Below are 27,557 nucleotides of genomic sequence, written 5' to 3' on the forward strand. Positions count from 1 at the left end.
ATACAGCGTATTTCTTCCCCCAACTTTCTCTCCATCGCCGACTTACTCTGTCACTTTCTCGGTTGCGCCTGACAAAACATGAAATTTAATATTTGTTGTCATGTTAAGGAAAAAACATGGAAAATTTGAACATGATAAATGTTTTTTGGAGGGGACCTGGGCAACGCACATGCCGGGGAGAACTTCCTGATCCCCGGCCCTGGATTTTTCCCGCCACGTGGGTGTCGTTTTGCCTGCTGAGACATGGCAAGGGGATTTGTTCAACAAAATAACAACAAAATCGTAAAAAAAGCGGCAGCAACAAAAGGGGAATATGAACAGAGTGTTTGTGCCATTAACCCAGTTGTTGAATTTTGTTATACTTGCAACATCAAAGCGACAGAGCGACACTGCCGATGCTGGCCAGATAGAAAAACTCAACAAGCTGCGGGACTTCCCCCCTTTCGACATTGAAGTGCATGACACAATGACGGGCCCAGCGAAATAAAAATATACATACATATAAACAAAAATAAAAATGAAAATCTCGAGTGCAACAAAGAGCGGCATAAAAAATACATATATATTTACAATATATATCCGCTGCTTTATGAAGTGGGTGTACTGGGCGGTATTTTTCGGCGGGGAGTCTGGCAACATAAGAACCTTGACATGCAATGCACTAAACCCAGAATCCATACCTTTTTTTTGATATTCCCAACTGCAGCCTCAAAATGAAGACATCTAGGTTGCAAGTGCTGTCAGTGAAATGAAAACCATTTGGTTGCTTCGTCTGACATTTCGATTGTTTGATTTATTAGGTGGAATATATTCGTGTCGTGCTAGAATTTATTAAGCTGTTAACACGTCACTTGAATCAAGGAAAATTCAATCAAAAATTCTGTTTAGGAAATGGTTAGAATAAAAAAATTTATCTCAAGAACATTTTTTATATTTTAAAAACTTTTAAAGCTTTATTAATGTTCTCTTTACAATATTACCCATATATTATAATGACTTTTCTTGTGAGCCTTTTCCACATTTCTAATTCTTTTTCCAGACACTCATCATTATGTTTTGAACTCATTATACAAGACAAATACTCGACATGACAGATACAATTCCTTAACTACTCACTTCCCTATACATAGTACATACCATTCAGAAACACCTTTAGCGTTCGCCCATTCGCTGCTGAATATATATGTTTAAAAAAAAAACCAGCTGCCAGATTTTCAGGGGCTGCTCCCCTCATTTTTCCTCCATAAAAAAAAAACTAGCGTGTCTAATGAGCAATTCAGAAAGTTTTCATTTTCATTTTCTTCGCTCTTTGCTTTTTCCGCGCATTTTGCCTTTGGCTTTGCCATGCCATCTTCACCACACAGAACCGCACTTAGACCTTCTTAAGTGACAACTTGAGAGTCAGCGAGCGGGGGAGCAAAAAATTTCCACTGCCCCATCCACTCCGTCACCCATTTTCCTAGTCTTGGCTAATAGGCCTTGGTCTTGGTGCAGCATTTTCCCCAGCTGGCCGGGGCGAAAATAGTTTTCCGCGCTTCGCTGTTGTTGTCTCGAGTATTTGAGTGAGTGATTCACGTCAACTGAGGCATGATTCTATAGAACTAAATGAGTTGTCGCTCTTATTTTGCTTATTTTCAGTTTTTATTTTGTCTTTTTTTTGTAGAGGGTGAACGGGGCTATGCGGCTTCTCAAGAAGGTGACACAGTGACAACTCGATTTAGCGAAATAAAAACTTAACTAAAAAATAATATTTAACTGGGGCTTAAAATAACTTGGTGCACAACAGGTATAATTTTTCGCTAGAAGCATTTCAAATTGAATTATGTTTCTTTGTAATTTGAATATTATAAAATTTTTAAAGATTATATTGGTTTATATATTTTTAAAATAAATAATTTTTAAATGGTTTTTTTTTTAGCAGAACTAAAGTACTCATATTGATTTTTAGAAATTTATGTAAAGAAATTTATTACCGCTAACAAGATATTACTAATGTCAAATAATTGATATAAATAAAATCTAGTTTTCAAGGAAAAATCTTAAAGTTTAAAAAAAAACAAATTAGGTGAATAATCTGATATTCTTTTTTTACTAAAATGACTGAAGGTATGTCAAATAATATTGTCTGTTAACAAAGTTCCCTTACCCGAACGGTTCTACAAATTTAACAATATTTTTTCCGACTTGTTAAGCATCAAAATATTTGCGCATAATTTGTAGCTGCAGCGTTTATTAAATATTTGCCATATTTTCCATCCAATCCCCCCATATTTTCGCCCCTAAATCCGTTTGAATTACACGCAGCGACAACTGCAGGAAAATGAATCTTGAAATATGCCATGGCAAAATCACGGCAATAGCGTAATTAGTAATTTTCCAAGCACACTTTGTTGCCGTTGTTGTTTCTGTGCAATTTCGAAGATATTTTTGTATATGCACTTTATATTTAGCTCGATTCGGATTCCCTGGTCCCCTTTCTGCGTTCTCAGTTTGCCGTGGATTATACGAAATTTCTTGGAATTATGTGGGGCGACAAGTAAATTGAGCGCACAGTCGGCATCCCCTACCCATCTCCCGTCTCTGTCTCTATTCTCTATCGCGCTCTTTTCCTTTGGCCTTCCTTTCACCTGGCACATGTCTCAGGGGAACAGTGACCCAAAATGCATACATCGTTTGGATAAATTAAAATACGACTTCATTCTTTAAAGTTATTTAACCAATATTTAAAAAATTACTTAAGCTTGAATACATTGAATATAGTGAATTTTAAAATATTGGAACAGATTTAAGATCTTAAATTTCTTATTAATGTAATGGGGACTTTTTAAAAATAATATCAGGCACTTCCACAAAAACCCTTACAATCCATATTTAACCCCAACGCACCACAAATATAAAGAATTATACAATTCCTTAGATCTAATAATATAATTAAGGAAATTCAGAAAGCTTGTAAACTTATAGATAAATGATGTAAAGAAATGAACAATGAAATTTGTTATCTAGTTTTTAAGCTTAAATCGCCTGTAAATTTTACATTATTGTCGCACATTTTATAATAATAATAATAAAAATAATATCAACGTTAAAATATTAATAATTCTTATATGAAGTTTTAAGGAAACATTTTTTAATATAACAACTAAATACATATGAGAAAATATTTGGTTAGGTATAATTTTCAAAATTATATATTTATTTTTGAACTTGTCCCTTTTTTATACTCTTTAAGGAATCTGACGAAACTTTGAAGCTTTTAACAGAAGAGGAAAAACGTTTTAGCTTTATATAACTATGTGAACGTTAAGTGATTTTTAATAAATACATTAATTCGTGGTCTAATCGATAATGTCAATCACTATAAAAATCCCTTCAAACAAGTAATATCAAATATACCAACTTTGTTCATATGTAAAAATATTTAAGTACCTATAATATATAAGTTTTAAAATTATTTTAAATCTTGTTTCCTGGTTTACTTTTAAATGAATTTTAGTAATTGGTAAAGATTTAACTGGAAGCGACGTCTCTTGTTATTTTAAAGGCGAAACAATTACTTGTGTAAGCCTTTATCAATTTCCAATAATTAAATTTATTAGTGGCCTCATCGACATGTTCAACCACTATGAAGTCCTTGGAATTCCCTTACGTTTCGTTGCCAGGATCCCTCCCCATTCACCGCCTTTTCCTTCCTCCTTTGGGCTTCCTTCTTGGCCTGTGTCAACGGCAATTTTTGCATTTTAATTGCCTGACAGGCTAATTGCTGCCGTAGTTGTGGTAGTTGCTGTTGTTTTTGCCAACTCGATTGTTGTTTCAGCACTTTGCCCATTTCTCAAGCAGCCCCAAGCTAAGCCTACCAATCTGCCAGCCCATTCATTTGCCCAAGGTTTGTAGATTGTGGATGTGTGAGCTATTTTTTTCGAACAGAAAGCAAAACGATAGAGCGGCAAAAAACAATGCCAATGGAACACACACGGCTTTGCTCTAATAATAAATGTTGTTTTGCCAACCAATCGGCCCCTGTCAGTGGCAAGTGCGATGAAATGCGTGCCGAAGGAACTGCAAAATGCCGAAAAATATCCTTTTTTTATTGTCCCCGACTTGCGCCGGAAGTCACGTGCGAGGCATCAGTGGCAGGCGGTGCCCCAGAAAGCTGCAAAATGATTTGGAACTATTTATTGAAAATTATCGTGTGAGTGCGTTCATTCCGCCCAATTGCTTGTGGGAAAAATCTGAAAATTCTGCGGATTCTTTGAAAATGGTTGGCGAAAATGTGACACAAATGTAATAAGTGCAACGAAATCGATTTTCTATTTGTTTTCGTTTTCACAGTTGAATAAAAGCTAGAAAAACGATTACGAAAATGTCTGCGACGGAATATTAAGAACAAACTGGCTTTAGAATTGTTAAAAAAAAAAGTTTTTTGTTATAAGGAACTATAAAATAACATTGTATTTAAAACAATTTAGTTTAAAAATTTGTTACAGAATCTATAATATCTTTAAGTAATTTGACATTTCTTCATTTCGCTTGGAAATCCATTTCAAAAATGTCTGCGACTGAATACTAAGATGAAGCTTCCTTTAATATTTATTAAAAAGTTAGTTATAATAATTTTGTCCGACCGAAAGTCTTAGCAACTATGGCCGATTCCTCCCTGTACCTTAAGTTTTAAACTTTTGGCAACAGTGTACATTACAAAAGGTTAGTTTCTTGATAGGGAGAACTATAAAATAACATTGTATTTAAAACAATTTAGTTATAAATTTGTTACAGAATCTATAATATCTTTAAATAATTTAACATACTAATTTTTATAAAAGTCTTATTTGAAGAACTCGGTGTTTTGAAACTTGCATTAATATTTGTTAAGAAGCTAGTCTCACGATATGGATAAAAAAAAAATATTACTGTATAAGGAATATTGTTTTTTAAAGTACATTTTTTTACAGACTACAATATCTTTAAAAATTTTAATTTTTCTCTTTTAAGAAAAAGCGTAAAATGTAGTTACCTAAACCATTCCCTTTGAAACCAATAAAATAAAATTCTCACATTAATATTACTAAACAAAACATAAAAGCCTTTATAATGATTTTTCGATTAATTTTCCTTATTAATTATGATTTTATCCAAAGAATTTCAAGTAAATATACTCAATACAGTTGATAATCACACAAAAGATACGAATAGTCAGTATAAAATGAAGCACCATTTCGCGGATGGTTGAAAATATTAAGTATCTTTACCATAATGAAGAGTCTGGGAATCGTTTTAATAACGGTAAATTTAATATCCTGGCAGTGGCAACACAAAAAAATGTGCAATGCATTAAAAGCTGCGTTAAAAGGCAAAGGAATACGTACCCGTTGCTCCTGCAGAATGTGAATTTTAATGAAATGACGACTGATTTTAAAGGGGCGGCCGGCAACCGGAGGACAGTGGGCGTGGCAACAGGTTTGAGTTACATTTTCATAGCACACTCTTTAGCTGTGCAAAAATGCGTTATGCATGAGCACTTGGCGAGTGCAGGAAGGCAGAAAGAAAGCCAGAAGCTGACACAGTTAGGCATAAAATTATGACAGACATTCGGTTAAAATAGGCGGTGGAAAAGCGAGGAAAAACGAGAGCGAGCAGTCAAGGGTGCGTGGCAGGGACTACATTTTAATGACTTTTCCTTGGCTCTTTAAATTTCCACCCCCGCACCCTTCGAAATTTATGCAATTAATGTTGCGCAAATGTTTGGAAATGCAATTCTCCATTTGGCATGCACTTTGACACAGTCGTTCGCAGCAAAAACGCCAACGACTGGAACCGAATGGCAGGCGAATGCAGAGCGTAGAACCCAAATTAGCTTTTCGTTTTCCACATTTTTCCCTTTTTATTTTTTTTTTTCCTGGCGCTCACACAAAGTAGTCAAATGCCATCGGGCATGAGCCAAGGAATTGCCAAAGTGACAGGAGTAGGAACAGGAACAACAACGTGGCCAGGAGTGCGGGTTCGGATTGGATTAGACAGTGGCTACGTGACCCTGCGTTTTAATTAAGCGCAGCCGGAAAGTCGCCTCAAGTGGTGCCTGGCTAAGTGGGTGGTTCAGGCCAAAAAAAAAGAAAACTCGGAAAAAGGGTACAAAATTGCAAGCTTTGTTGGGGGAAAACCCGCCTATTTCAAAATAACTACTTGGAAATTGTTGTTTCCAACTCTAAAGCGAAAAATATTTCCATATATATCTTTAAGTCTTCTCGAACTCACATCATGCAAAAAAAAGTAATAGTTATAGTTATCTTTAACAGCAGTCCACACTCTTAAGTTAAGCGCTCTTAGGTAAAGCTCTGCCCATTCTCTGCCGCCACTCATGCAGTGTACAACAGCAAAATCTCATAGTATACATATAGTGTGTCCACCTCTGAATCAAAATATTATCATCTGAAATTATTATTTAAATATTCAGTAGTATGCAATATGCTGTAATTACAGTATACACTTGTATTTCTCTGTAAATATTATTATTTTTATCACCTAAACAAAGAAGGTACATTTAAGTACCATTTAGGAACTAAACATTTTTGGAAGGCAACGTATCACCAAGTTGTTATTTATTCAGGAATGGAAATATTCAAATCAAAAGCTAACTTTGATGACGGATTTTAGACAAATCAGTTTTGAATTAGTCATGATCCCAGGATGTGTTTAGAGGGGACCACCCCGACCACAGATAACCCCCTGCTGGGCATCAAACCAATTTCCCCTTCATTTGGAATCAATTATAGGGAACCCCAATGGCCAGAGGGGATTTTTAGTTTCCTTTGTTCGCCTCATTATACCGCGTGCAAAATTAATTGAATCAAAGCGATGACAAAAGCCAACTGGCCGCTTAAATCGGTCCAATTGCAATCGCCGCATAATTACCGCCAAATATAAAATGCGTTTTCAGTGTCACAACTGAAAGGGCAGTGGGAGCCCCAAAAACCTAATTGAAATTATATAATTCGTGGTCAGACCATTGGGCAGTGGGTAAAAACAAAAAAAACAGAGAACCCAAAACTGCTCTCTTACACAAATATGTATTTTTAATTGATTTCCAATGGATTTTTGCGCAGGCAGCTAATGAAATCTAGCCACAGACAGACTGACCGAAAATAAATGTTATTCCATTTAATTTGCATTAAACTATATCAATGGGTTTGCAGTTTGCTGGAAGTAAGTGTTGTGTCATCAGCATACAAAAATCAAATTAAATATACCATGTAACATCATAAAAATATGAGTGGAAAACAAACGAATGTGTGTGCTTTATTTATTTATATCATATCTATATTTGCTTATGGCTGACCGACACCGAAGAACATAAATTATGCGCTAAGCCTTTGGAAACTGACAAATTTTTGGCGTTGCAGTGGATTACGTGGACTTAAGGGAGAATGATTTGTGGAATTAGAACGGGTGCCAAAGCATTTTTAATGAACTCGCCTACCTCCCCATTTACCACATTATTTCCTCCCCCTTCCAGAGGATGACCACAATGTTGATAAATGGCCTACATGACTGAGATATTTTACTAAATGGGACATATATTTTCGAATTAGTTTTGGAATTTAAAGTATTTTCTAGGGTAATAATTAAAACTTAATTATATATCTATATATAACGTATGCAGAAGACCCAGTAAAGTCCTTCAATGACTTAAAGCTTTTGAATGTTGAAATGACTCATCAACTTGTTTACCAAAACACAGTAGTTTACCATTAGGAATGCCTTATGCCAGGTGCATTTTGAGCTAACATTCTGTCATGGTTACCAATCCATCCTGCTATTCGTAATGCCAAGCAGGAAATGAGTCAAAAGCAGGCTGAATGGTATTGACCAGATTGCGAAATGGGCCAAAAATCAGATGCCAGAGACTGCAGATGCATTGTGAGGTAAACACAGCAGCAACATGCCACATGCAACATCCATCCACAGCCAACATGCCACATGCAAATGCGTTGCTCATTGTGAGCGTCAGAGAGACATTTCAAGTATTTTGACTTTCGATGGCAATCTGTATGGTACCTTTTATGCACCTTTTGTTGTTGTTTGTCCTCAGTGGATTTATTTGCAAAAAAAGAGGTGAAAAAAATAAGAATATACATATGATGGCATCGGTGGCAAACACATGCATAGTTTTTATGCAAATATGCCACCAAAGCATCCACGAATTTCCAGAAGGAAATGCATCCGACATACGGCAGATGCATCACCATTCGCTGGGTGGCATTTTGGTTGCTTTGTATTCGCTTTTCAATAAAAGCAACAACGGCGAACAGGTGAGGGTGGGCAAATTTTGGTCGAAGAATGTGTTATGGGGTCCACGGATCCTGTTTGTCTGCACGTCTGCGTGTCTGTTTGGCAAATGCCAACTTTATTAGGAATTTTTGCCGTTCGGTGGCTCATGAGGCGAGCATCGACATTTTTGGGGGCCGCCGTCTGCACTTTCCACCCAATCCAACCATCACTTATCCCACTGTCTCTTCTGGTTCATGTATTTGGGATTTTACTTTGGCCGAATGGATTATATCCGTATTTTGCCGACAATCATACACAAACGCCTGATTCGCTCAGGTGAGGAAAATGAGAGCGGAGCGAACTAGAAAGTTGAGCGAGAGAAAACTCATGCGCTGTGCAGGGGAGAAAATTTCCCGTTGTTTTCTTAACAACAGCAGTAAAAACCTACTTAATTAAAAATCATGAGTTAATTTTTCATAATATATGTATGTAATATATTTGTGAAATTTTGAATAAATTTCTAAAATTAAAAATATTGACTTCTTGAGATCCGGACCAGTGTTAAGAATCGAACTTTATTTTGCTAAGGTTTTCTTAATTCCATTAAAATGTTTTAAATTTATTGGTTAACATTGTCTTAAAGTTAAATTTAACAAAAAAAAATGGCTATACAAATTTAAATTTAAAACTATCAATAATAAATTTAGGAATTTACAAACTACTTACTTGCAAAAAATGAATCTTAAATATAGTGACATATAACCATTTCGCGAATCCCCAGCAATTATCAGAAATCGAAAATTATATTATAGCTCTCTTCCTTTGGTTAATAACCATTACCCAAAACGGGCATTAGCACCTAATTTGAATAAATTCCGTTAGGGCTCGTATATTCGTGTATGACGCACTTAACTAATGGCCCGACATTTAAAGCCCCATAAAAAGGCCCAGAGGGCAGCTAGACAACCTGAAACTGGCCACGTCTAAGACGAATGGCGGACTGTCCGCCTATAATTGACCACGGGCGGTTTGAGACAAGTCAAAGAGGGTGGGTATACCATTATCGTTGTGGTCGTCGTTCAAGTAGAATGGACAATTATTATTAACTGCAATAAATTTCACGCACGCACAATTTACATACACTTCGGAAAAGTATGTGCACTGGAAATGGACGTTTTTAAAAAATATTACTTGTGGTATAAAGTCAACGCTGCTTAGGAAATGTTATTAAATATTAAAGACCTTTTGACACTTGTTTAATTATTGACCAACTGACTTAAATTATTTTTAAAACTAATGGCAACCGTTCTCGACATTAAAAAGAAATCAAGAAAGAAACCAAAGGCCTTAAAACATATTATTTTCTAAGATTCTATTAATATATCCAGAAGATTTTATTGTAATTTTCGAAAAAATATAATGTAAACCTCTTTTTCTCGAGTACAAAGAAGTACTCGAGCGTATCGCAGGACACGATCTATAAAGGACACAGGACACGGACATTTGGCCAGGACACGTACAACTCATTTAAGTGCAACATAATTGTGTGTGTCCAAGTTTCGGGAAGCACCCACCTGAAGACTCGGATTTCTCGGGATGGGGCAATGGATTTGGGTTCCATGATCCGGGGGAATAATTGCCACCGGGGGCACATGTCAATGGCAATTACCGGGAGTGGGTTCAAGTGGAGTTCTGAAAGAATGATGGACCGCTGACCACCCCCACTCAATAAATCGATAGTTGTTGCCGTTCTGTTGCCATTAGCGTGTTGTTTAATTGAATTGTAGCAATTAAAGAGCTTCAATTGGTTTTAATCGGAAATTGTTCTCATTGTTCCGAGCACAATAGTAAAAGTCGAGCTGTCGCACACAAACACACTCTCGTTTACGGTCGTAGATTGAGATAGATATATGTATGTGCACGTATAACGTAAATAGTCGACATTCACATAAGCCCGCCTCATTAACGCTGACATTCAGAAATGGCTGAAAGGAAATGTGCAATAAATGCGACTAAGCCTGCGGCAATCATCGGCAGCAAGAACAACAAGGGGTGAAGCGGAAAAGCAGCACACACAAGCCACGGTAATCACAGGGGGTTAATCGCAGTTGGGGGTTAAACCAACAATGGGAGTTCAACTAACGTTCATCTGGGGAAATGTCAAGTGTTTTGCGCGAGTCAAATTCTGTTGTTCCTGGGGGAGACTTGTTTAAATCTGAATAATATTTCACCTGCTGCTGCACACTTTTGAACTATTAACATGAAAACAGGTGAAAACTAATGAAATAAATCATAGTTTTGAAGTTTTATCAATTAATATTGGTAGGGTTCCTTATTAAAATAATTTATCTAATCTAAAATAAGATAATTTAGCTATCATGCCAACTTAAAACCTTATTTCCCATGCAAATACAATTAATTTCAATTAATTATATATATCTATCTATCTATCCACCTCTCTATCCATATTTCTAACTATCTATCTATCTATCAATCTATCTATCGATATATCTATCTATCTATCTATCTATCTAACTATCTACCTGTCTGTCTGTCTATCTAACTATCTTTATATCTTTATATCTATCTATTTATCTATCTATCTATCTATCTATCCATCTATCTGTATATCTTTCTATCTATCTATCTATCTATCTATCTTTCTATCTGTCTATATATCTATCTATCAATCTATCTATCTATCTATCTATCTATCTATCTATCTATCTATCTATCTATCTATTTATCTATCTATCTATCTATCTATCTATCTATCTATCTATCTATCTATCTATCTATCTATCTATCTATCTATCTATCTATCTATCTATCTATCTATCTATCTATCTATCTATCTATCTATCTATCTATCTATCTATCTATCTATCTATCTTTCTATCTTTCTATCTATCTATCTGTCTATCTATTAGTCTATCTATCTTTTAAGAAAAACATTTTTCTAACTTAGACTTAGACTTTAACAGTTACCCTTAAAGTTAACATCAGGTTTAACATGAACCCATAAAAAAATTCCCTCACTCAACAACAGTTATCTGGGAGCTCAACAGGCTGTTCCTTTCTTTTTTCTCTGCCGCAACAACAGTTGGATGATGAGAATTTCCCCAACATGGCATTTTCTTTTTCTCTCAAAGTGAGAGTTCTTTCAACAGGATGGTTAATTTTCTCCCGCTTTTCCGCTCGCTCTCTCTCTCTCTCTGCAGAGCACTCTCTTTCCACGGCCCGTGTTTTCATTGCCTGCCGCAACATTTGCTCAGTCCGCGACGAACTCTCAACGCGGGCGGTTGTTCGAGATCCGTGCTACTGTTGAATCTCCCCTCGCTGCCATATCGAATTCATTGAGCTTGCTGCGCGCCAAAAGTCCAAAAAGTGAAGAAAACGCATGAGCATACAAAGTTGAAGAAACCAAAAATAAATATGTGAGTGTCGCGAGTGTGTGTGCATTTATTTTTAAGCGACGGCCCCAAGGCAAATGTGAAGTGTAAGCGTCACATAAAAATAAAAAAAAAAAGTAAGAGCGAGAAAAATATAAATTATATCAAAACAAAAATAGCCATCTGCGAGCAGGCAGGCGAATTAGCACGCAACATTTGACGAAATGGGAGCGACACAGAAAACAGACTTTCCGGCCCACTGGCTGCTGTTCATCCTGCTGGGTCTGTCGTTCGTATCCCCGAAAGTAACTGCCATTAGTGCTTATGGCGCCTCCTTCATCTCGAACCCATCCATATACGCATACAGTGTCCAGAATCAGCAGGAACAACGCGAAAACAGGGACAACATCAAGTTTGCCGATGACGATGGCAATTTAAATGCCAATTCGAATCTGAATCGTAATTACTACTTCACCGACGATCCCAGTCCCGTTCCGAATTCGAATGCCAATCCGACCGCCTCGCTGGCCACGCCCCCTGCCACGCAACCCGCCCCCCAGACGGGTTGCACCCTGGACCGGCTGGCCGTCTACAAGGTCGTCCTGCACACCTACTGGACCCGCGAACTCTTCCCCAAACACTATCCCGACTGGCGACCCACCGCCCAGTGGACCAAGACCTTAGGTGAGTCTATTAGGATTTTTATTATATCAGCAAAGACATATAGGTTCAACCTCAAAAAATTATAAAATTATTTTCTGGAACATCTACAACCTCTTCATTCTTTGTATTCAGAATGAAGTGTATCAAATTTTTTTGCGGAATCTTTTATTCAATCAAAATAATTATTATAAAACATATAATAATTATCATTGAAGCTCTAATTTTCCTATAGGTATCTATCACTATAGATTATAGATATAAATTACAAGTTAAGTTTAGTATAGTAGTCCTAGAATTTAATAGCAGTGAGTTAAGAGATAAATATTACAAATAAATATATAGATTATAAAAGCCACTTGTGCATTAAAACCTATTAGATATTATAGATATGAACTATAAATTAAGTGTTGAAATCTCAAGTAACTTGTCCAAGAATTTAATAGCTGTGAGGTAAAAGATAAATATTAGAAATAAATATATTTATTATAAAAGCCACTTGTGTATTAAAACCTATTAAATCCAGGCTAATTTCTTTATAAATATAAATTTAATTTTAGTGCCTTAATATCAATTCACAACCTTACAATTGAGTAACCAAATTAGTTATTAAATTATAACTAGCTAACGAAACCTTTGATGTACATCAATATTTGAACAGGTTAATAAAATGCTTGCCATACTTTCAAACCATCACTTAATTGGAAATAACCTAGATATGCAGCAGCCGAATTCTGCCAAATATTTTCCACAATTTTAGGTTCTATAAATTCTCTCAGACAAGCAAATCCAAACCAATTTGGCCCAGTTCCCAGGCCAAAATGGGGCAAAACACAGTTTAGACAGCCATCTGCAACTCACTCTCTGAACAAACATTGTATCCCTCATTCGGGTTATTACTCAATCCTAGAGATGAGGATAAGGATCTCATAATTTGTGCCAGCGCAGCAGACAACAACAAATGCCCACAGACTAATTTGTCACAATGCCTTACCTCTCTCCCAATTTGTCAGACATGCATATGTATATATACACCATACGTATAGGAAATAAATCGAAAAGCAATTTCGCAGCAAGTTGGCTAAACATTCTCGGTTCGTTTTGGTATTTTGGGTTAAATCAAAAGGGGGGGGAGTTTGAGGATGGAAAATGCCTTTGGCCGCATTGGCATGTCGCTTGTCTTATCAATGTTTTTGCAGATTTAGCTGTCGATTTATAGCACACATACGTAGCACATAGCATAGAGCACATAGCACCCAGGATATTCAGACGACCCAGTGAGACAAGTAAATCTGACAGCTAAACAACCAAAGCCTGGCCCACATGCAGGGGCAAATAAAAAAGGATAAGCAGGAAGCAGAAAGGCGGCAGGAAGGAGCCTAAGAAATGCGATTTGTACGTGCTTATGCGCGATGTGCTGGTCTCAGCGCAAAACGAGAAATTGGATAAAGTTGTTCAATATAAAGAACACAGGGGTGTAGGGGTCCAAGGACCTGCCACACAGCTCATTCTTATCCTGCGGAATCCCTGAACAGGAAACCCAATTTTTGATGTTTTGATTTTTAAGTTTATCAGGATTCCCTCACCCTCATATGGCTAATTAAGCTGGCCTTAAAGTTTATCCTTCTCTCTGGGCTGTAAACTTTAAGCAATATGTAACCATTCTTTTGTTGTTTATAGTGTCGTCTGTTTATTTATAGTTTTTCCTCTGCAGCAGGCAGTCTGCCACAGTGCGTATGCGTGATTTATGTGAGTTCTGCACTTGTGTTTATACTTGCATAAAATATAGCAAAAGGAGTAGTACTCGTTCTTTATCGAGAAGTGTTTTTGCTGCACAGCACTTTAAATGCAGAGAAGTGAGCTTTATTTTGAGGAAAGCCAAACCAGAATGGTTTTTTCTTGGAGAATACATGATGAAGACTGATAAACTACTTCAGCAAGGTAGTTAGGATGGGTTAAACAGAAAATAGGTATAATCTGTATTACACTTTCTCACAACATTTTTGTAATATTTTTATTACAATCGACAAAAAATGGAACCTTGGAACCATTTTAAAGACTATAAATATAGCGAATCCTATATAACACTATGGTCTTACCACATATCTGGAAAAGTGTTTTTGTTCAGCACTTAAAATGCAAAGAAGTGCGCTTTATTTTAAGGAAAGCCAACCAAAATGGTTTTTCCTTGGAGAATATCATATATTCTGTAGACTGATAAACTACTTAAGCAAGGTAGTTAGGATGAGATAAAAAGAATATAGTCTCAAGCTGAAGTCTATTCTTGAATATTTTTCATTATTTTCCCGTAAAACTAGCTTATCAACTATTTAAATATATATGACACATTTTACAGAAATATGTACACTCCGCATCAAATATGAACTACTGCCCCTGGACACAATATCCTTTTCAGTATTTCCGTTTCCAGCTACTCTTGTCACTTGCGTCTCAACTTGTTTCCCCTGATAGCCGTTTAGTCCTGGCCAGCGGCACATCCGAAGCTGGTCTCCGATATTCCTCTAGTCCGAGGGACCAAGTCCTGGCTCAATCCGGAATGCCATTTGGCATTAAAATTCAAGCAGCAGAAGGGGCAAATGGAAGGCAAAAACAGCAAAAAAAAAAGATAGAAGTATGAAAAAGCTTAGCAATGCACTTCGACTTGGGGCGGTTGGAAAATCATAGGAAATGTGGGAGTTCGGGGGCGTGGTGGGCCAAAGAAGGGCAACGGCTTCCTGCCTGTCATATCCTGTTTATATATAATTTTCAGTGCGCAACTCTAACATCCGTTACATTTCAACTGGTTGAAGGCGGTGGAGTGGGTGGGATCCAAACAGAATGGCATAAAAAAAAGGATATATATGCAGGTCCTTTTGTTTTTGCTGTCGAAGGAGGTTCGCAGCGCAAAAATTTATTATGAATGTTCAAAAACAAGCAGCGACAGCAATTGCAGCAGGGGAAATGCATCGCCATCGCCATGGCCCGTCTTTTGTGCCAAGTCGCCCCCAATCCCCAAAAGGTCCTGCCTTATCCTTTCCAGGACCCCAATTCCCCATCCCCATTCTCATTGCATTTCCCATTCGAGTTTGCTCCTCGGCGAGTTGTTAAATTTCATTTGCCGCTGCCCTGGCGACTGTTGTCGCTGTTTTTATCGCAAATTGAAACCGAAATAAAGTTTGCCTCCTGCTGAATATTTGTTTTAGTCCTGCCATTTTTTCCATCCCGTTCTTTGTGCCTTGTCACAGCTTTTTTGGCCCTGTTTGGCCCGAAACGAAACACACTCGCCAAAAGAAGCATTTTCGCAACAGTTTTATGCTGCTTTTTTTTCTACTTTTCTGTAGTTTGGTTTGGTATTCGGTTCGTCTCTGTTTTTGCCATTTTTATTGCTTGTCGAGGTTTTTGTTGAGTCAATTCTCGAGCGTTTTGCAAGCCAAAATGAAATGTTGCACTTTGGCAAGTTGCATTTCAAATGACTGCCACGGAAATCGGCCTCGGGGCACTAAGGAAAATTTTTGGAGTATTATTATGTTTTTCAGAACATTAACCTAATAGTGGTTTGTTAATTATTAAATATTATTTTTTCAGTTGACTTAAAAGCAATTAGAAGTCCCGTAGTCGCATGATAATACTTAAAATTAGTAAAGGTTTTGTGAAAAAAATATAACGTAAGCTTAATAAAGTTGATAAAGTTCTTAAAATTAATAAGAATTAAAACTAAAAACGTTTCTTCTGTTGATATATAATTACCAAATTGAAGTTTAAATAGCTTAGGCACGATATGACACTTGCTTTTTGAATAAAACGTCATGTCATAAGGCTATAATTAAATTGTATTTATGTGTAAAGACTAATATAACACAATGAAGTGTATGATTCATATTTTAAACAATAAGTAACGCCTGGTATTTTTTTAATTTTTGTTCGTACACCACATATTTTTCTCAGTGTCTGCATCTAGGGGTTTATCAAGCCAGGGTCACTTGTTTAGGCTGATGGCTTTTACTGGTTAGATTGCCAAAATTAATTGGCCTACAAATAAAGAGGAAAGTTGATTGAATTCTGGGACTGGGTGGAAGGTAGATACAACCATCCTCGCCCACATTGATCCGTTGTCAATGCCACTTTACGACCCACCACCACCAATATCCCTGGCTGGCAAACTGTTTGCAATTTGTGCTGCATAACTTGCCGGCCATTGTCCATTGTCCGGAGTCCAAAGTCCTGCCATATCCTTGCGGCCCACGGCCGTTAATTGCCACGTCCATTGGGGCAATTATCCTGGCTGCTGCCTTCGCCGCTGCCCATTTGTTTTTGACCTCGGCGGCAAGATGTGCGTGCTTTTGTAGCTGGTGTTAAATACTTTCGCCAGCGGCATTTTCACGCCTCGGATTTTATTGTTCTTGCCTACTTCCCTGCCTAATTTTTGACTTTCTCCTTCTGAACAAATAAATTATCGAAGAACAAGCGTCGGCGCATAAGTGTATGCTACAAGTATGTTTGTCTGACGCATATATTATGCAGCCCCCAAAGTCAGACATTCGAAAGTTCTCGGAAAAAACATCGAGAGGCCCTTGTGTCTGCACCTTTTTATTTTATTTCCAAACAAACTTTAAATGTTTGTAATTTTTTTCAAGCAAATAGGGGAGCGGAAAGCATAAGGAGCATGTTCAGTCTGAAAATATGGTATAATAAAAATGGCAAATACAGACGGAGGATTCCCTGGAGGATTAACCTTCTATCTCTAGGGCTAATGGAGAACCCATGTAAGGCAAAATGTTTTCTTATAAAAACGTGTAGTGCTTTTGATTTTGATAAAGATCTTACCCATACGTTATAACTTTATTAATAGGCTGAAATATTTTACCTAAACATGCAGATATGGCTACCATTAATTTTCTGTAAATAACTGATACCGTAAACCCCATTAGATAAACCGTTTGTGACCCCAGATTACAGCTTAAAGCATTTCGAATTTTTTCATGGAAAATTCTTTTGGGTTTCGGGATTGTATGGTCTTATAAGTACAGAGTCACACATTAAGGATTCATAACGCAAAACAAGGAAAACTCCCTGCTCAGCCGTATATCTTGAAGTTACTGCTGTCGACAACGCAATTTCCTTGCGTCTGCTGCTGTTCCTCACCTATAGCATAAGTACATTAATAATAAATGTAAATACTTTTTCTTATTTTACCTGTATTCTTTTTTTGTTTTCGGGGGAGCGTGATTTTTCCGGGCTTAGAGAGTTTTCCTGGCCACTTGCAGCTACTTAGAGCTTAAAGTGTTGTAATTAAAATCAACCAATGCTCCCCAGATTCTTTATTTTCGTACTTTCCCCCTGTAACAGATGTAAAATGAGAAGCGGTATCTTTTTTTTTATACATGGCTAAAATCACGGCAAACAAAATTTCCGCTCGCTCACTTTCCCAGCTCAGCCGTTTTCCATTTTTCCCGCATTTACTTGCATGAATAAATTTCGTCTGCATGTCCTTTATGTTCGTCCTGCTCCTGCCGCCTTCAGTTCCTTCTTTGTACACTTTGTGCCTTGTCAAATTCATATCATTATTCATTCATACATGATTAGACAACGCAACAGAACACGAGAAAAGACAAGAAAATAAAAGCGAGCCCAGGTTTTGTATTACATAGAGAGTGAAAGTTTTCCAGCGGGCCCGGTTGTCAGGGGAAGGAAAAGCGGAAAATGGGAAAATCCCTGAGTTGGGGCCGAAGCCATGAACCCACAGAGTCAGACAGGCGTGGCATTGGCAAATGGAAATTAATGAATGAAATTTGATATAATGTCAGGTTCCCCCTCGCTTCTAGAGTTTCCATTATTTTTCCCGATTTTCACTTTAACAACGTTTGCACAATATTAAATGCTGTCCAACAAATTGCACTTAAACCCAGTGCAATTATTTATTTACCACGCATTAAAATTACATTATCTTTATATCTTCCAACCCTCAACAATCGCGTTGTGTTAAACAAATAAATTAATTGAACACCGTATGCTTCGCGGATTAAAAAACACAAAAATGTCAGTCAGATATAAGGGCATATTTCACCTGAGCTAATTACCAATCAATTGCACAATTTGTTTAAAGTTTTTATTGTGCCCATTAAACTGAAATTAAATCAAAATTATTGTAAGGAAATACGAGGAAGATTAATTAAATTTGAATTAGCCGCAGAAAAAACATACATAATTTCTATTTGCATAATCCTAATTGAACAGAATTCGTTTCCTATTGATTGGATATGTTAATAAATATTTATTTATTGAATTGAACTAGTTTGACACTTGCTAGTTTAATTGTTTTGTTTTTAAACTTATTTTCGAGCGACGAGAATCGTGTTAAGAGCTTAAATTATTAAATGGTATGTTGTTGACTTTTTGCACATCGGAAATTAATTGTCAAATAATAAAGAGTTTTTATTCAAACAAAATACTCTACCTGAAAAAACGGTCCTTTGAGTTAAGCAAAAAAGTGATTGTGTATATGTTATGGGGCTTAAAAATTCTGTAAATTGTATATTAATATGATGAATACTTGTTGTATGCTTAATTAAAAATGTTTATTTTAAAAGTTACAAAGTTTACCCATTAAGCAAACTTAAGCCTTCGGTTTATCATAGCCAACCTTTGGGTACTTTTTCATCACGTATCTTTGTTGGGAAGGCAATAAAAATTGCAATTGGAAATGGCAAAATTCCGGTTAAACGCATTCGCTGACCATTTACTCATTTACATATAGTTTGCCCTGCCCAACACAATATTTATGTCGTTTATTTATTTTATTGTGGCTGCATTTTTTGCATTTGTCAGCATAAATGACTGCAATTTGATTTATGTTTGCATTTGGCAGTGTGAACAAAATCAATATTAAATAAATTTAAAAAACCCAAACGGAGCAGGAAAGTAGGCAACGCGAATTGGGCCAGCAAATCGAGATCCTAATTAACTGTGGCCCATAAATCAGAGGAGGTCGCCCAAAAGAAATCCGCTCATTAATAATGCATTTGCATGGAAATGTGTAAGCGATATGATCACAAAACCCTTCAACACAAATTTATGGTCTGTGCAAGCACAGAGAATTTTGAAAAATTACCTTGTGGTTTCTTTTTTGGGGCTACTTGGAGAGTTATGTCTGTGGGCCAGCTAACTGCTAATGGCAGCCTAATTATGCCCAGAGTGTGGGCGGGGAAATGGGGACTTCCCCGTGTTGTAAAAGGGTTTCCCGTCTGGCTCGTAAATTTTCCCTCTTTTGCAGGCAGCTTTAAGACTCTCTCACAAACACACAAACACACCTTTTTGGTCTACATAAATCTTTGCCAGGTGGCTGAACCCTCCGCAGTTTTTCCAAACAGAGTTGTCTCTTTCCAGACAAGCGGCAGACAACATGCGTGCTCCCTCTGCCGCCCCACAAAATTTTCCCATTTCCCATTTCCCGTTTCCCTTTTTCCCCCGCGGCACAAAAAAGAAAGCACCGAAATCGGAAACGCGTCGCACAAAACTTTGTTTGTCTGTATTTATGTCTGCGTAATGTGCTCGGAATCGTGGGTGCGCCTTTTCATAGGTGGGCGGCATTTTTGTTTGCGGTGGGCTCGTGAGTGTTTTACTTTTCTTGCTCTTCGTCTGGGTTTTCTTTCGGGGCTTCCCCCCAACCCAAGTTTAAAGTCTGGCGACGCGTCTCCCCAAAGAATGTGTACAAATTACAGACGCACTCTGTGATTTACGTCGCTGGAAAATGGGTATTTCAGCTCTGCAACTTTAAGATCATTAAGCAAAGAATGCGGAGCATCATGATGAGAAATTGGAATTCCAGGACTGAAATTGAGTTTAAGTTATGAACTTTTTTTTTATTTTAAGTGTACTTTTCTATAGAAAAGGACCAATATTTGTAATCTAGTAATTTGCTTTTGTTCGAACAAGAAATAATTTATAATTTTTTGTAAAATGTAGTGTCTTTACTAAATAAAACATAATACATTTTCTTATAAATGATAATAAAACCTATATGATGAGAAAGTGGAATTCCAGGGCTGAAACAGAATTTAAGTTATGGGCCATTTTTTTGTTTTAAGAAGAAAAGGGCACAATATTTGTAGTATAGTAGTTTTCTTTTGTTCGAATAAGAACTAGTTTATATGTTTTGTAAAATGTAGTGTCCTTACTAAATAAAAAAGTTATACATTTTCTTATAAAAGATAATAAAACCTGTAAAACTTTAAGAAAAAACTAAAATGTTTAGTTTCTTATTCTCAGAAACTTTTAATAGTAATTTTTAGCCATTGTATTTTTGTATATTTGATTTAAGTTCCTAGTTTTACTTAAAAATACACATTGTAATACTTTATTTTATTTTGGGTATACATAACACAAAAAGAAAAACTAAAGTACATTGTTCTTGAATTGAGAACATTCGTTCTTAAAATCCGAGTCATTACATTTCGGGTTCAATGTTCTCAATATCAGAACAAAATGGTGAGAAGAGAAGAGTCCAAATGTGTTTATTTAACTACTTTTTTATAAGTATACACTACTGACTGGACTTATACTTTAGTTGTTGATATAAACAGTGTAAATTCCGCCAGTTCAACTTTGTTCAATATTTTCATCTTAAAAATGTCGTTCTCTTTTTAAGAACATTTTCAACTCAGATGAGAATGTCAGAATTCTCTCTGTGTATATTTTTAATGGATAATATCTGCACACCCGAAATCCTTTGCAAAACACATTTCCAATTTATCCCCAACTTAAGGCAACGTGTGACGTTTATCTATTTTGTCTGGCAGGACATCACGCGTGTATTGTTATCCTTTTGATAGCATATTTCCCCCAAAACAGCCGACAGCAAGCTCGAGGCCTTAATTAAGGACACCGACAAAGCGAACCGAACCCGAAAAACTGCAAAAGAAAAGGAAACAAATACTAAGATAGGGGAAAATTATGATTGAGACAAATTGTCGGCTACGTGACAAGTCCGCATAAATTCTCTCGCTTTCCGTTTGAGCGACTGTCAATAGGACATAAAACTCATTTAATTAAGCAATTTTATGAGTGCGAGACGAAGGCGAAGCCATCAAAACTTTAGGGCGAGGAGAACGTAGAAATTTTGTGGATAGTGAAAGCAAGCAATTTATAAGGATTGCACCCAAGGGAGTGGCCATATTTTTGTTTTGCGGCAAATTAATGGCGGCAAAATAAAGTTGGAAAAACTGAGAGATAGAAAGAGAGAGAAGGGGAAGAGATCAAAGCTGTGGTTTCTTATACAACTTTTTTATTTTTATGGATGATCCAATTTTTATGGTCAATCAGGCGTATAATGAGATAAACTCAATGAGATTTTCTCCAGGCGCAAGCGATGCTTGATAACCGATAGCCCGTGGCCAAATTAACCACTTGCCGATGCATTTGAAATGAGCCGGCCAAAAGGAAAATGAAGGGGAACCTACGCGTAAAGCGGGAAAATAAGCTGGAAAATAAGAGCCTGAAGGATGTCGGTCTGGGGAAAATTGTAAACAACGTTCGCCAAAGAAAAATACGATAAGGTTCAGGTTTCCCAGGGGGGCGTGGCACTGCGGGCAATCTGTCGCGACAAAAACCTTCAAGTGTTAATAAATGCGGCGGCACATCAACAAACAACCCAAGAACCGAACTGAGCCCAAACAACTTCAAAGCCTCGAAACCAAATTAAATGAAATACGTTTTCTTGTTGGAAAATTAAATATATGAACCGTAAGCTACTTGAAATAAAAATAAGCCCCTGTGAAAGATTACAGACCACCTTTACTGTGCTACCTTAACCTAATTAGAGTATCGTTGAGGGTGGGATTTTCTTTCAGGAGTAGCTGATTTTGGGGTTGTTCAAATAGGGGGATTGCTTTTTAATAGAGGAATTATGGTTGGGTAAGGGAAACAATCTCGGGAATTCATAAGAACATTATTTTATGAATTTTAGGAATGGAAATATTTATTCGATCGAATTTTCATTTATTTCTATTGAACAATATACAATATCAAAATTGAGGGAATGTTTTTTAATAGAGGAATTATGGTTCAGAAAGAAAGTACAAATTTTACGAGAAAGGAGAATAGCAACTTTATGTAAAAAATATTTATTCAGTTCAATTAAATTAAGTTCATTGAACGAAACAAATATACAATAATAAGAGTCAGGGGTTTGGTATTTAACAAACTTAATAAAACTGACAAGAAATATTTAGTACCTGTACTCGATACCAACATTTATAATGATTTTCTACAATTGATAAGTTTTGTTATAATTTGTTGCTTTCCCGAAAATTATTGTCACAACTAGTTTAAACAAGAAACACTTGATACATTAATTCTTAAAATACGACCGGTTTGGGCAACCTGTGTACACCCAATTTGCGTTGCTGAAAATGTTTAGGCATCTAGGTGATCAAGAACTCACTTTTGCATATTTAAAAAACCCAAAACAAAAGTTTGGGCCAATAAAACAAAGAGAAATACACGAAAAGCAACTTTGAAGCGCAAGAAAATTTGCTAAGCGTTAAAAAATGTACTCTACCCCTCCTGACTCACTTTTGGCCCCACAAAAGTGTAGAATAAGTAACAAATAAAAACAAAAAAAAACCCTGGCTAAGCGTAAATAAACCAAATATAAACTTTGGCTGCTGTTGGCTGGATGGTATTGCCTGGCAGACAAACTTGCTCTCAACTTGGCTTTCTCCTCCCGAGTTTGCTTAGTAGCCGAAGACAACAAAAACAGGAAAATCCCACCATCCTACGGGGGGCACTTTCTCTAGTCTCTATTCTCATTTCCCCGCTGCGGTTGTTGTTGTCGTTTCGGTGTGAATAATGTTGCTGTTATTTATGCCTCAATGCGCCACGCCCTGAAAAAAATAAAAACCTAGAAGAAATTGCAATTTCCACGCCCAAGTTTCGGGCACTTTCACTTGACGATGTTCCCTTTTTCGCCCCACATCCAAGGACCCACCAAGATCCCAAGACCCAAAGCAACCCCAAAATGTTTCTGCTTTTTATTAAAAGTTTCATTCTTTTACCCCTCACACCCCGCAGAACAATGGGCACATTTTTTAAAGTGTTTTTTATTGTCGCGTTAACCGACCGCAACGACTTATTGGTAGAATGGGTAGAGAGTTTCGCCAACTTTTGCGTAAGTGTAAATTATTGTTAAGGTCAGAAAGTTGCGCACAAAGTTAGTTGCCGGGCAGGCTGTAACTTTGGCTTAATACCTTTAACTAAGTCCTCGAGCTGCATAATTTTTGAGAACATTTAACTTAATTAACAGCCCGACCCAGACGGTCCGAAAGTGTTAATAAAAACGCCGCACTAACTTTCAATTAATGTCGACGAATATACTGCATACATATATATGCAGGACCCCTTCGACCAACTTAACCGGAGGTTAACCCCAGTGAATGTGTAATAAACTTTCCTTATTGTTGTTGCTCTTTAAATAAAAATTTATGTGGCACTTCTGCGCTAAAGGAAAGCGAACAGAAAAAGCACACTTTCACTTAAGCTGCCGCACTGTCCTGTTTATATATCCTTTGGCCCCCTTCTCTCCTGACATTTGAAATATGCTCGAGCTGTTTATGAAAGTCCGAACGGGAAGAGACCATTTCGCTTTGTTTCAGGACAGCAATTAAGTGAGCAGTCTGACCCCGAGAAAAATGAAGAGGAAGCTGAAAAAATATTTGCGCTTCAGAGGATTTGGACTTAAGGGAAAAAATAGTTTAGAGAGTAAACTCTTTTTGAGCATTATCTAAGATCAGCTTTTAAAAGTAATAAGTTTAGTAAGTCTCGTGGTACATATTCCTTAAGATAATTAGGTTTAAAAAAGATATAAAAAATCTATAAAAATATATAAAGATGTTCTATTCTAACAGGCTATCTTTTAAATATAAATAATCACCCGGTAAAGTTAATGCAATCGTTTTAAACTAAAATTGAATGAGAAACAAGTCAAACCTAAGTTTTAATTATTTTTCTTCTGTGTACATTTTTTTAAAAGAAAAGATGTCTTACTAATAAAAAGTCAGATGAATTTCCTATTTTTTTTTGTAGTTATCGTAAAAAGGATTTTTCCCTTTTCCTCTTAAGGGAAAATTATAAATCAGAGGACAATCGCAAGTTCTTCTTCGTTTTTCTTTAAGCTGCACTCTGTATTTGCCTGCGTTTTATGGTTAAGTTGGCATTGATGGAGGTCGTCGACCCACTTGATTTGTTGCCGACAATTGAATGCCTTGAAAATCCTCGCAAGCCCACACAAAATAAAAAATGAAAAGTCAACTAATACCGGAGGGGAGAATCTCCCTTTGGGAACAGGCACACAGTCATCAAATTTTAATGCCACTCATAATTTTTTTAGGCAACCAATGCGCAAAGGTTTTCCACCGCCACTAACCAAGCCAGCAACATAAATGTCAAATCAGCGAATATGAAAGTACAGTTATGCCAAAGGGAATTGAGGATTGAAAAGTGTTTTCCGGTGGACCTCTAAAGAAAAATAAAATAAATCAGAGATGGGGCCTTTTTATGATGGTACTAAAAGGGTAAAGGTATACGGAAAAAGTTTTACCTGAAATTTTAAAAACATACTCAATCGAAGCTCAGGAAATAAACTCCGTATTGTTAAATTTAAAACATTTTATAAAACCGAAATCAAATTAGTTATTTTCAATTCCCTCTAGAGCTTAAGATTTTTTTTAGAGATTCGATCCGAAAAAATCGATTAATCGAATCAGTGACACATTCACAGGTTGCCGGCTGCCATCTCTGATATGTGAACCACTTACATCGTCCACAATCCTCGAGCATCATATGCCATTTCGCTTTTGCAACCTTTTTTGCCGGCTCCTTTTATTTGTGGCCAACTTTTGAGTGCGGAAGTTCCTCAAGGGTTAGACACACAAAACAACAATACGAAAAAAAGGGCCTAAAAAGGGTTGCTCTTATTGTTATCGATGGCATGCGAGTGGGCGGGAAGCTGGCTCCATTGAATTATGTGCCCAACATGAAAGCAAACAAACAAACAAATAAAATAAGGAGCTGAATTGATTGTTGCACTGCACAACACTCCGGCTTTCTCCACAATTGGAGATCATAAATATTTATGGGTCCCCCTTTCGTGGAACTGTGATAGGTATATAAATATCAGCAGCACCTTCCTTATAACAGCAGCGCGGTATCAGTGTGGTGTAGTTGAGCGTGAAACGCAGAATTTATTATGTTATCGCCTCACCGATTTACTTTATCGATTTCACAATCAGTAAGAATGGGCCCCCGAAAAACCTTTTGCCAACTGTGATGCTCCCCAGATAATTTGCAGACCCCCAATTTTTCGGCGTTTGTTTGCCCTGGCATTTTGCGAGCCGCCTTCAGGCCATGTGGCAAATATTGTTATTTGTTTTAAAAATTTAAAGCCAACTTGCCGTTGACTTTGATTCGAGCTTAGGGCACCTTACTTATCTGTCTTGTGCATTTTTAATGAGCCCTCTTAATGGATAATGCTTCACTTTGATGTAGGTTATGCAAAGAGTTATGCTGAAAGATATTGATAAGCGCTGCCGAGCGGAATTCTCGAAAGTTATAATCAGCTTATTTTTATGCAGTGAAACAATAGAATTAAAATAAAAATGTAAAATAAGAAATTTCAAAAAATTTAGACCTAATATTTACAACATAAACAAGTTAGAAGTAATACTTTTTAAAAATGTACCTGTGCTTTAGAAAGAAAAACTAATTTCGTATTTAAAATATATCTTAAGTTCTCCAGTAATTTTCTCTGTGTAAAATATCCACTAATTCATTTTTGTTTGTTCTCATTCCAGGTAAGAATATCCAGCAAAATCCTTTGGGTGACCGGCTGGGGTTCCGATTCCGTTTTATTTATAACGCTATTAGGGTTGCATCCGCTGCCTGGAGCTCGTTGGCAACCCTGGTCCCGTCACTGAATTGATAATAATTGGATTAGCACATCTTTTTGCGAAGGGGGACGAGGAGGTAAGTGAGCCGTGGACGGAGGACCCGTAGCCCTGGCGGTTGGTTAATAGTGCCCAAAAGGCTTACGCCACGTTGGCCACGCATCGAAGCATCACTGTGATGTATGTATGTATTTGGGGGCGGTGTGCCTGCAAAATATTTTGCAAAATTTTTTAGCGCTTGCCATATTTTTCAATATTTTTGTCCAGAGTTGGGGCGTTTTTCAGGGTAATGTGCGGATGCGTTGCGCTCCAGCAATTTTACATTTTATATGGCCAGGCATAGCGACCTAAATCGACTTAGCTCCCCTTTGCCTCTAAATGTATATAGCTATATGTCTTTCTCCTTCTGGCCCTCGCACTTTGTGGCAGCCAGTTTATGCGCCCTAAAGTATTCATCACTTAATTTCCACGTGCCGCTGCCATTTTCAAAATTTATGACTTTACGCTGCAGCTATCTATGGCTTTCTATATAGCCCTCCACCACCCCCTGCATTTTCCATGTTGACAACTTTCGCAGCCAGAGGGAAAAGCCCTTTTTCGGGTTACATTTTGCCGTTTGCCATCTGTCAGCGTCCCCAAATAGAATTATGTCAGCTAATTGAATTTGACGTCGACTTGACATGGATTTATGCACTAATGCAGTTGCCCCGGAACCAGCGGAATAATCAAATTTCAGCGGGAAATAGTTTTCAATTTTTTGGACAGACCTTGCTGGGGGCTAGGTTTGGGTGTAACCTTTTAGTTTTGGTTGGTTCAAGTGAAATAACATTGATTGGTATTTTAATAACTCATTTGTTAAGTTGATTAGGGAGTACAAGATTAGGAAATTGAACGGAAATATAGAAGAGGGGTATTTGAAATATGAAATGTAATGACTTTTTGAAACCTTAAAAAATTATTACTATAGATTTTAGAGTTAGTCGAAGGGCAAAGTGTTTATCATGTATTTCCCTTAAACTCTCTTGTAATTTTCAATCCACATTCAATCACGGTTCAGCTTTTGTGCCCAAAATTGATTGTGTACATTTTTCAAGCTCAATTTTAAATTAATCACTGTTTGCTTACTTTTGATTGGACACTCGATCACAGCAGTGCGGTCTGTCGGACTTTTAAAATGCCATTTATCTTGCGGCTGTCTGCGCTTTTTCATAATGATCTTTCATTCACTTTTTGATTGATTTTGTGGTCACAGTTCCACAATTTCCGTCAATAACTTGAAATCCCGTTTGGCATCCATAGCCAG

General features: G+C 36.9%; 1 protein-coding gene and 1 long non-coding RNA gene across 2 annotated transcripts in view; one reads left to right on the forward strand and one right to left on the reverse strand.

Moving 5' to 3' along the window:
• The first annotated feature begins 11,529 nt into the window (after positions 1–11,529).
• mspo (M-spondin) overlaps positions 11,530–27,557 on the forward strand; it is a 47,433-nt gene continuing 31,405 nt past the window's right edge. Inside the window, exon 1 of the mRNA XM_017074227.4 lies at positions 11,530–12,341. Coding sequence (XP_016929716.3) covers positions 11,882–12,341 — 460 coding nt within the window. The 5' untranslated portion in view covers positions 11,530–11,881. The remainder of the gene's footprint in view (positions 12,342–27,557) is intronic.
• Positions 17,212–17,946, reverse strand: LOC139352572 (uncharacterized). Its single transcript, XR_011603798.1, has 3 exons — positions 17,739–17,946; positions 17,511–17,654; positions 17,212–17,459 (listed from the first exon to the last, which is right to left on the reverse strand). It is a non-coding gene; the product is annotated as an uncharacterized lncRNA (long non-coding RNA).

This window comes from Drosophila suzukii, chromosome 2R (assembly GCF_043229965.1).
Source record: "Drosophila suzukii chromosome 2R, CBGP_Dsuzu_IsoJpt1.0, whole genome shotgun sequence".
NCBI lineage: Eukaryota > Metazoa > Arthropoda > Insecta > Diptera > Drosophilidae > Drosophila > Drosophila suzukii.